General features: G+C 45.3%; 1 protein-coding gene across 1 annotated transcript; it reads right to left on the bottom strand.

Annotated features, from left to right (window-relative positions):
• Window positions 1–6,488: 6,488 nt before the first annotated feature.
• Window positions 6,489–10,249, bottom strand: LOC101758616 (protein LIGULELESS 1). Its single transcript, XM_004960078.2, has 3 exons — window positions 9,184–10,249; window positions 7,239–7,393; window positions 6,489–7,056 (listed from the first exon to the last, which is right to left on the bottom strand). Exons 1-3 carry the CDS (start codon window positions 9,810–9,812, stop codon window positions 6,683–6,685), a joined length of 1,158 nt encoding a protein of 385 aa, XP_004960135.1. The 5' UTR covers window positions 9,813–10,249; the 3' UTR covers window positions 6,489–6,682.
• Between the last annotated feature and the right edge of the window lie 1,186 nt (window positions 10,250–11,435).

Genomic DNA, 11,435 nt, shown 5'->3' with positions numbered 1-11,435 from the left:
ACGCGTGGAATTGGACGCTGGTCTGTGCACGGCCTGTGCACGGCCTGGCCTCTCTCGCATAGTTCACGACGTCGTCGTCTAGTCGGGATGTTTCGTCGGTTTGCCTTTGTTTCCATTCAGGTCTACCTTATTCCTTCCGGGTCGGGAAGATGCATGGAGATTGACTACGGTGATCCGTGGACAGGAGGTCAGGAAAACAGCACGCCAAAACCACAAGAAGCCAGTCATGTCACGGCAAACTTTGATGCGTTTGAACATAGTTCTCTCGGAAATGAAAATAGTTTTTGACAACTAATTGTAGTTCCCAGAATAAACATAAACATAATGTTCTACATAGTTTTCACAGCTACAGAGAAACATGATCCAGCTACATCAACACGTTCATCTAGTCCGAGTCACCTTCATATAGTAACTCGTCATCATCATCATCATCATCATCATCATCTCCGGCAACAACAACTCCCTTGCCTTTCTTATCGACATTAACCTTACCAACAGGTAAATCGGCAACAAGAGCCTTCATCGTCTCCATCTGTGCCTCTTCCGCTTTTTGTTGTAACTCTTCCATTTCAAGCCTTCTTTTTCTTGCCCTAACTTGTTGCAAATATTGTTCCCATGAACCCTCAGGGTATTTCACATTCGGATCAACCACATAACCTAAGCGATCTCTTTCCTCCATCAACCTTTGTTTCTCCAACTCCCTTTCCTCCTGCAACTTCCTCCTATTTTCTCTCTTCTCATTTTCAGTTAGAGGTCGTGGATACTTAGATCTATTTTGCCTCCAATAATTAATAATAGTTTCCCTTGCATAAAGTCCTTTAGGTTGCACTCCAGTCTCATGCACCATATCTTGATATATTTTTCCCCAAAGCAAGTCGTCGTCAGGAATAGGCACATCATACTTCTTCCTAATCTTTTCTTTAATTTCTTGTTGTTTCCTTAACTTCCATGGTTCCGATGTATTTCCCAACTTTAATAACAAATCATATCGACCACAAAAATCTTCCCAATCACATGTCCTTCCCTCCTGCAACAACAATTAAATATTCTTACAAATTTGAATCAAGTTACAACCTTCATAAAATATAAGAGACGAGTAGTTACTAACCCAGTAATCGCCATGTGCATTTCCACAGAACGAACCATATCCAAGTTCAGAAGGCACCACACCTTCTGTTGCCAATATACCACACTTGCATCTATCACTAGGAGAGGACACACATGGCCACGGTGCATTTTCACTTTCAAACTCCCGCACTTCCTCCTCTGTTGGCCACATTGCCATTGGGCCGTATATATACTCATTGAAATCACACAACGGCCACCCATCCTGCAAAAAACCCATGACGTGAACTACTCATATGTAAAGTAACTACAAAACGCTGCTCCAACTTCCAAGCAATAACATCAAGTTAAAGTATGAACAATATACTGCAAAATTATAACTGCTAGCTAAGCGACATACTAATATTCTCGTAATATACTTACATGAGTCTTTAGGGAGCATCGAAAGAATGGAGTAAACTTAGGTGGATCCCCTAAGTTAGGACGCATAAGCTTAGCAGGAACACCGCACTTGCACATGGGAGGATCCCTCACACGCCTACAAGCAGCCTCCTGCTTCACCTCATCGGTCATCCTAGGTGGGTTTGGTGGAGGAGGAACCCAACGCCTAAACTGATGGTATGGTTTAAGCTCTGTGCTATGATATGGGAATAGGCGGATCCTAGGATCATATTTGTCGGGTCCATCGATCCACTGAAAGAAATCGCAAGGTGCGGCAGGCAATGGATCAAAAGTCCATTTGCATACATAGAAGGCTCTTCCGGCTGTCTTTGGATGCCTTGATTATTTCACCTCTGCTTGCGCGCCACATCTACAAAGTGGTACCGGAAGAGCAGGAGGTACAGGACCAGCAACATTGGACTCACCCACATAACGCACATACCACCTACGCCGTTTGTATTCACAACCAAACGACGCCATCTCACCTGTAAATCAAGTGCAACAAATTTAATACACAAATAAACTTTACACACATAATCCATACTAGCTATATACATCATTTTGATAAAATGTAAACACTCGATCTACAAAATACAAACACTGAAACAAAAATGAGACTAATTAATTGAACATATAAAAAAAATACATGTCATGTAAACCACACAATTGGATGAATATATACCTAAATCGAAGCATTTAACAAGTTCTACACGTCAATATCGCGGGCAGAGACTCAATTGCGTATGAACTACGTATCATCTAACACAAAACACCATTGCATTTCATTGAAATTTCAAATCACTAACCTAACCCTAAGTCACCTAAACATCCTCCGATCTACCAAATGCAACGGTAAAACACGAGAATAAGTAGGGGAATACCTTCCACACGAAGCAGGGATCGATTCCCACTACTTTCCCCCACCAAAAACGCCGGATTTTTGGTGGATTTGGGGGTGGGGTGGCGGGGGCCGGTGCTGCAAGGTGCTGCTGTGTGGTGTGTCTGGAGGAGGAAGAAAGGAGGGAGGGAGGAGGAAGGGAGCCGGCGCGTGGGGTCAGTGTTGGCCCTGCCGCGCCAGGCGGGCTGGCGCGGCGAACGCAAGCCCACGTCAGCGCCCACCTGGCGCCGCGACTCGCCGCGCCAGCGTGCAGGGGGCCGCCGCACCAGTGCATGTGGCGCGGCAGCATGTTCCTGCCGCGCCAGGCGGTCTGGCGCGGCCAAAAGGGTTAGGCCGCGCAAATAAAACCCCGCTGAGGTTATTTTTAAAAATAAAGAAAAAAGGGTTAAAAATAAAAAAAAATACCTCCGCACGCAAAGGCTAATGCTGATCAGGAGCACATAAACATGGTTGCCGCGCAGGCGCAGCATTTGTCCAAGCGGCACACGGAGGCGTGTGTGCATCTCAAATTCTAATTAAATTTAAATAAATGGATACCGTTGCATAGTACCATTTCCCAGCGGGGGCAAGGGCAACATTTAAAAGTACCGTGGCCCATGAGAAAGTAGAGCTTTTTTTATAAAAAAAAAAAAAGAGGATGAGAAAGTGCTCTGCAAGCGGAAAAGCTTAGGAGTGCTCTGCTGCCGGCCCGTAAAATATGCTGCCCCGCTTCTTTCTTGGGCCAGTTCCTCCTACTGGGGCGACAGCCCAAATCGGAGCCCGCTGACTTCTGGTGAGTGTGAGATAATATTCGCTTGGGTTACGGCCCATTTTACGGTCCGCGACCAAAATGTTCCTATTGTGATCTCATATGGTCAGGGAATCGGTCGATCGATCCAACGTAACCTGCAGCTTATGCAAATTACTAGGTAAAATAATAATAAAACTCTGTCATCGTCCATGTGTCTGTCGATCACTGATCGCCTACGTGGAGCACTGCTCACCCTGCAATGTCTTGTGTATGCGTGCATCAGGCAACGAGAAATTAGATCCATGCAGCTTGCTACGCTGGTATCATTCTTAACCTCGGATCCTATTTAGGAGAGGCGTCTCGTACATGCAAGGGAAAATGGCACGTACCACCATTGAGTGCTCCGAACAGTGACGTTGCAGTTGCCAAAATCACGTACACGTACCGCCGACATGTCCTTGCTTGGATAGCTTCCAAGGTTAAGAACTTAAGACACGAAACCTGGCTTGCAGATCCAGTAACGTCTCTCACTGAACAAACAAAAGCAATCACTACCGACTCGGGAGCCTATGCTCATCAGCTAGACAACATGCGTGTGCTCGCTATATTCGCTTGGAGAGCCAACCACAGCGCGCGTAGTACACGCCTCCTCCCTGCCTCTCAGCTGGTTCCGCTACCTGCAAGCACCGTACGCCTGTACACACAACCGTAACGCCACGTACACTCTTTAGTTAATACCCTGTGCGGCCGTGTAAAATTCTACCAGAATGTAAGCGCAGTACAGTACTGCACACGCAGCGGAGTGTATTGTACTGCATTGCATTTCAGCATTTGCATGCGATGCATTGCTGTCAGCCATTGATGGTAGGTGTTTCACTTGCGAGACGACAAGGAGCTGCCCGATCGATCAGGCATTAAGTCGCCCGGGGTTAGTTGCATGCGCAAGTCAACTCTCAACCACCGGTTACCCGTAACATGTTAGGCTTGATTCATCGATCGGGATCCGATATATTTCCACGATTAGGTCGATCGATGATGGGCCAAACATAGCGCTATAGTTCCAGTTCTTTCCTACTAGAAAACAATATCAAAAGCTACCTGTCAAATTAATGGGGTGAATTGATTATAGATGTCGTCGTCATATATGATATGCACTGCACCTCCTAGTTTAGAGGCATTGCAGCTGCTGGTTCATTCTTATCCCTTAGCTTTTATCCATTTCTTCTTTTTTGTCTATCTGAAACCCATTGTGAAAATTCCTAGATTCATCCTTGTGACGATAGATTAAACGACCTAGATTTTCTGGTTGACAAGCAGTATGAAGAATCATCACAAATTAGCCAGAGGACGATCCAACACGTCAAAGAGTGCATGCATGCGTTTTGGGTTGTACCCACGACAATCTCCATCCCATATATCTGTTATGTACTTGAAACTAATGTAACTAATTCGACGTTTACGGTCATAAAAGGAATATTATTGTATCCATATATATAATGATAGATTCCGATCGAGTTGACATTATTTGCATGGTTATTTGATAGTTAGATTTAGTGTTTACAAATAAAATGAATTTGAGGCAATGGCAACTTTTGACCTAGGCATAGCGAAACATATGTTGGTTACCGGCTGCCTGAGAGACTTTAGTACCAGGTGGAGGCTTCACCCAGTACTAATGGGTGACCTTTAGTACCGGGTGGAGCCCCCAACCTGTACTAACTTCCCCTATAAATAAGGTGTCTTCTTCCTCCTGCTCGAGCCATTTCCTCCCAGCTCGGGCTTCATCCATTCATGGCGAAATATGGGAGGTGCTGCCGGATTTTTGACCATTTCACGGGGATTTCACTCATTCAAGTGTTCTAAAGGTTAGAAACTTCATCCTCCCTTGATACATGGTTAGTATACTAAGTTTTATGCTTTAGAGCTAGAGTAATTTGTGATTTTTAGAATAAGGTATAATGGAGAACTTTTTCATTTATATACATGTGCTATTTAGAGCTCATATTTGTGATTTTTATAATAAGCTACAATTTTTTGGATGCTATGTTTCGTATTAGTCAAAGAAATTGATATGAGGTTAGAGGAATAATTTCATAGTTTAGTCCTTTACAAATATAATTTGTTCATATTTAGTCATTTGCAAATACGAGCGAGATAAATTGTGGTACATAGAGATAATAATATGAAATAGAGGTATGTAATTAGTTATTTTTAGAAGAAGCTACAATGGATAAATTTTTTATCTATATATTATGTTTGAGCTAAATAAATTGTGGGGACAATATAATTTATTCATAGTTTAGTCATTTGCAAATATGAGCTAAATAAATTGTGGTACATAGAGATGGCTACTGCTGCTGGAGGTAGTGGCGATGGTGGGGGCGATCGTCGTTCCTTCGCGACAAGGGAAAAACCATAGTTGGCCCTCATGATAAGCCGAAGAAAATGAGTACATGGAAGAGAGCAATGCTTTGTTATTTGGAAAGATGTCATGAAGATGTTGTTGCTGTGGGTCAGGAACCTCCTTTTGGTGGTCATTATGCTCCACCGCCAGTCCTGGGGTTTCAGGTCCACTGAGTATTACCGTCGCAGGAGGCACAAATAAACCACAGGATGAGGCAATTAAAGAACAACTCAGTGGATTTTTTCTGGACGAGGTAGTAAATCCAGCGGGAGAGTTCCATAATGATGGATCAAATATGCATCACCATCAGGATTCGGGTTCAGAATAGTTGATCTAAAATGTTGAACTTGGAGAGTTGATGCAACGTAATATTATTCATATATGTGTATGCACAATATGTCTATGTATAATATTATCTCAAATGTAATATTATAGATCAAATACAACTTTTTATATATATTGCGTATTGGAACTAGTACACGTAATGGAAACAAATACAAAATACTAACATAGAATAAAGAAATAGAAAAGAAAATGAGAAAAAAAACAAAAAGCAAAAAGAGTTTAGTACGGGTCGGTGATGTGGCCACCAATTTAGTACCGGTTGGTCTTCCCAACCGGTACTAGAGGACTCCCTTTAGTACCGACTTAGCAATGCTGGTTGCACAACCGGTACTAAAGGGGGGTTTGGACCCGGTACTGAAGGCGCTTTCCCTAGCAGTTTTTATATCCAACAAATACTGCTTCATATGCAGTATTTTGATGATATATGCTCTGTAAAGCTTAAACAGGAAACATGCATGACATGCATTTTTTTCTCTCACCACACTAGTTATTTTGATGCCCCAACTTACTACCTTACCCTTAGATGAGCAATAAAATGACTTAAGTATAGCATAGATGATTGCAAGCTAAGTACGCCGCATGTGCCTCAAGAAGTACTACTATAATGAGCAATAAAATGATTAATTATGATATAGATGATTGCATGGCAAGCATAGACTATCATTATTATGTCCACATTACAGTAATTAACACAGATAATTTAGAAAAGAAAAAAAAGGTACGGATTACGCGCACAAACAAGAGAAAAGAGATATAGAGATGATGGAGGGAGAGAAAGAGAGAGTGGATCACATATTGGCTAGTGATCGAAGTCGAGATCGAACATCGCCTGCCCGAGCTGCAAGATGTTGCTGTGTTGGTGGTGCTGATGGTGGAACGCTAAGCTTGGCTCTTGCACTTGAGCTATATTTGATGTGGTATCACCGGAGACTGACTGGGTCTGAGGGAAGCAAGAGCCCGCAGACGAAGAATGGAACGGGAAGCCGTGGTGGTTCTGCTGATGGATGCCGTGATGCTGTTGCATCGATGCCTTCCCCTTGGGATCCACAGCTTCTTTCACCACCTCTCCAAGATCCATGGCTTGATCTTGTTCTTTGGACAAGAGTGCACTCCCCAGCATCTGTGTACCCAACCCGTCTCCAATGTCCATGTTCTTGCTGCTACTTCCTGCTTCTGTTGAGATTTTCATTCCAAGGAAAAGGAGTGTTGATGTTACTAATTTTCTAGGGAAATGAGCATGTTATATAGGTCAATAATTATGTGCGTGCTGTAGTGCACAATTAAGCACACACCTTATTGCTTAGTCTCTGTTCAAAATTAGAAAAAAAAAACTGGGTATAGAGAGTATCACGTACTGTCTTTAGCAGCTGCTGCTTTGTTCCCATGTGCCCTTTTCTTGTCTCCGGCATCGCCATCGGACGGTTTTGACTTCCGGCGGCGGCGGTTGTGATCCGCTAGTCGCTTCCTGCAGCTCTTCTTCGCGTCGTCGAACTCATCCAGCAGATGGAATCTGAACGACAAATTTGGACGGTAAAAAAGAGGGAAATGGGAAAACATGCATACACATGAAATACCAATTAACCAGCAAAGACATGGTTCCGTATATATCATTCATCATAATATATAGCATTATATAGCTAATTTGGTATCATGCATGATGCATGATGAGTTGATACGGCAAAATCGAGATAGGAAATTTCAGTCCCAGAAAGTGAATTATATACAAATCCACTTCCTAACTAGAGTAAAGACATCCCAGGACTGGAAAAAAAAGAGAGAGAACATTCCGGGACCAACAGCATGTTACTAATGATGATCCAGAACATGAGAAGCATATATCTACACTGTTCTTCCCAACAGACAGCTTGGAGTCTTGCAGCTAACTCATATGGTGTGTCTCAATGTAGTGAATCATTCTGGGAGAGATCCTGTTTACCCTTAAATGCATTGCCGGTCAGTTACTTCACACGTGCATCTCGTTCTTCAGCCGAGATCTATCGAGATGTACAATTCGCAGAGCCATCCATATCACACTGATGACGGCAGGGATTGGTAAAATAAAAGATTTAGCATATATAATATCATCTGGTAAATGGATTGATCCTAACAGCCACTTGGAGGAGAAATAACATGCGAGGGAGGGTAGAGAAAGAAGAGGAGTTGCTTGCAATTGGAATTTTTTGCTCGTACATACGTGCACGGGCTGTACAAAGTCTTGGGATACTTGGAAGAAAGTAGAGTCGTCGTTTCTGACTTTTGAGAGGCCAATACATTATACATGTACCGGCAGCTCACTGTTGAATGAAGTAACTACTCGATCGAAAATACGGAGAAGTCAAGGAAATAAATGGAAAGAGTAGCGCCAACGAAGAAATAAACAAGAGGAGGAGAGACGAAAATCAAGGGCAAATTTCTGCAAATGATTTTTTTTAACGAACGGGCACAAGAAAGTGTCTATTTCATTGATAAAGAAGGATAATTTCTGCAAATGATGAGCCCAACGTGAAATGCATTGTTAGTTGAAGATTAATTTCAAGTCCAAACCACCAAGTGGGATATATATGAGAGATGATATTTAATTTAGCATCTGATGAGTGATATGCATCTTGTGTGTACACAACTGTTGGTTCTGTCAATTCTGCATGCTGGCTCCTTAATTTGGTGTGTTTAATCATCAGAAATAGAAGTAGTTTGCTAAGTATAACCATGGCATTAATGGTAAGCTAGCTATTGGATGTTTGTATCAAGAAATATAAGAATTTTTCAGAAAGTTCATGTAATGGAAACATGAGGAAATGTAGCTAGGTCTAACTGTGAAGGGATTCACTTAAAATGCAGCTGAAAAAGTCAGAGGAACAAGGCAAGGGTGGTATATATGATGAAAACCAAGGCAATTGCCTTCCCCTTTCTTTTATTTGACTTTTCTAACTAAAGGTAATTATATATCCACAGAATTATAAGTGGTGGTGGTATATCATGGGATGAAACAAACCAATCATATCCCCCAAAAGCTTTTTCTCTGATGATGAGATCGTAGCTTAGGAGAGGCAAATTGCCTGACCATAAAATCAGTTTCAGTGTAGCCAGCCAATGACGAACTGAATGGAACTTCGAGATCAGAGATCACTTAATGCAACTCGTGATTTCAGTTCAGACGACATGTGTATGTAGATAATAAGATCCACTCCTCCTGAACTAGTATTAATTACCCAACCGCCAAGAAGGTAACTTTATTCATCCCTCCAATTTGAGAAGCAGGTGATAGATGTGTGTGCATCGATCGATCAATAATCCACTGACCTGCTGCACTGCTGGCAGAACCTCTGGTGCAGGCCCCCGGCGGTGACAACGACCGGCGCCTTGGAGTGGTGCTCGCAGACCTTGTGGCGGCGGTGGTAGCGCTTGGCGCTGGAGAGGTCGGCCTTGCATCCCTCGGCCTGGCAGCGCGGCGGGTGGTGGCCGTACGTGTACCCCCCTCTTGGCGGGAAGTAGGTCCGGTAGCCGAGGTTGAGGCCGAGCTGCGTGGCGGCGAAGCTCGCCATGTTCTCCTCGGCGGAGCTGACGAGGGTGGGGAAGTAGTACTCGGGCGCGGCCTGCGCCGGCGGGTAGTAGGACGGGAAGGCGGCGGTGCTCCCGGAGAAATGGCTGTAGGGGTTGCCGGCGGAGGCGAGGTAGTGGGAGGAAGGGTAGAATTGGAGGATGTCGTGGGCGCTGTGGCCGCCGGCGATGGTGGAGTGGTGGTGGTGGGCGGCGGCGGAGTTGGACGGGGGGAGGAGCGCCAGGGAGTTGGCCTCGAGGTTGTAGCCCAGCTGCTCCCTCTGGATGCTGCTCTCCTGCTCCATGATTGGGAGCAGCGAGGGCGGAGCCGGGTTGGAAGCGACGTAGGGGAACTCATCGCAGGCGTTCGCGGCAGCCGATAGGTTCATCATCTTCTTCGTCCCCCGGGCTCTCGCTAGCTTTATGATCGATTTGCTGTGCAGGGAGGGGGGCTAGGAGCTGAGGCGGCAAACACACATGGAAGTGGATTCGGGGACGGAGGGGAGGACGCAGCAAGGACGGCTCGCCTCTCGCCGCTCGATCGCTCGCTCAGTCGTCGCTGGTGGTGGGAACTGCGAGATGACTGGAGGGGGATGAGGGAGGAGGAGCTCCGGCCGGGCGCATGGGTGATGGAGATGACGACACACAGATATATGAGCGCGCGCCGGCAGCGGCCTGCTTCTCGGGATCTCTATCGATCTCGTGCCGCGGGGGCGGGGGGAAGAATGGAGAGGCCGAGAGAGAGAAAGAGAGAGGGTACTTTTTCGTCTAGGGTTCCATGAAACGAGTGGTGGAGTGAGTTTCGGGTTATATCTAGCGAGGCAGCTAGCCGCTAGCAACCAGGTCCCGGCCAGCCAGTAGAGAGAGATCGAGACAGAGAGAGAAGGGAAGCAAAGCGATCTTAATTGGAGTTGGTGAGTGGTGATAGCAGCCGCTGCCGCCGCTAGCTGCTTTATGTTTCGCCCTCCGTTTTTCCTTGGCTCCGTCCGTATGCTTCGGCCGGGTAGTGTATCCGTTTCAACGTAGCGTACGACACTGTTGCATGTGTGCCTTGAAGAGAGGAGTATACATGATGCAGCTCTCTCAATGTGTGTACGAGACGGGGTACGTACAAGTCGCTTGCATTGCGCCGATGAGGCCAGGTACGCTACCTCCGTGACGCCCGGGGGTGCAGGGGCGGCCTCGTTTCCAAGCATTCATGAGATGTGATCTCATGGCCGAGTACGTACCGGAGGACCTCGATCTCTTGGGGCTACATGCGCGCGCGTAGACTTTACACTCTTGCATCGCTGCCACCCGATCGAACTGTATTCGCGTAATGACTTTGCGCTAGCTCTTTGCATACGTACGCTCGTGTACCGGACTCTCTCTCTCTCTCTCTCTCTCTCTCTCTCTCTCTGTGTGTGTGTGTGTGTGTGTGTGTGTGTGTGTGTGTGTGTGTGTGTGTGTGTGTGTGTGTGTGTAATTCAATTCCTTTCTGGCTTGCAATGCTGGTGAGGGGTGTGTGTCCGACTCCAGGTACATTTCCAGGTGTGTAAATCGTAGCACTGTTTCGGCAACAATATATCAGTAAAGTTTGCGCGTCATCACGGCACTTGCTTTTAGGGCTGCCAGGATAGCCTAGGCTGTTGGGTGTTCTGTTTTCTTCCGAATTAAACTGGTGGAATATTTTTTCCCCCCGCTGTGGCATTGGATGCCATAATCTGGCTTACTTCCCTACATCCTTCAACCTAACACATTAACCCTAATTGGCACAATAATAATTTTGCTTGCACGTAAACATGACACACAAGCTAAGGGGTTTTCTTGCCCTAGGCGTATTTTCCCACACGCTACCGCCACCATCAAAATTGAATAATAATGAAGTAACTTACTATTGTTTCGCTAATCTATACACTGAGAGGACTAAGGTGGGGGTGATTTAACATGTACAAGATAGTTGGGGGGGGGGTGAAGGTGCGATTGTAAAATGTAATGACTCCACCATACAAATTGAAATGCCACATGTGCCTCGG

Source organism: Setaria italica, chromosome III (genome assembly GCF_000263155.2).
Source record: "Setaria italica strain Yugu1 chromosome III, Setaria_italica_v2.0, whole genome shotgun sequence".
NCBI classification, from domain to species: Eukaryota; Viridiplantae; Streptophyta; class Magnoliopsida; order Poales; family Poaceae; genus Setaria; species Setaria italica.
This window is presented reverse-complemented; position numbering and strand designations above follow the sequence as displayed.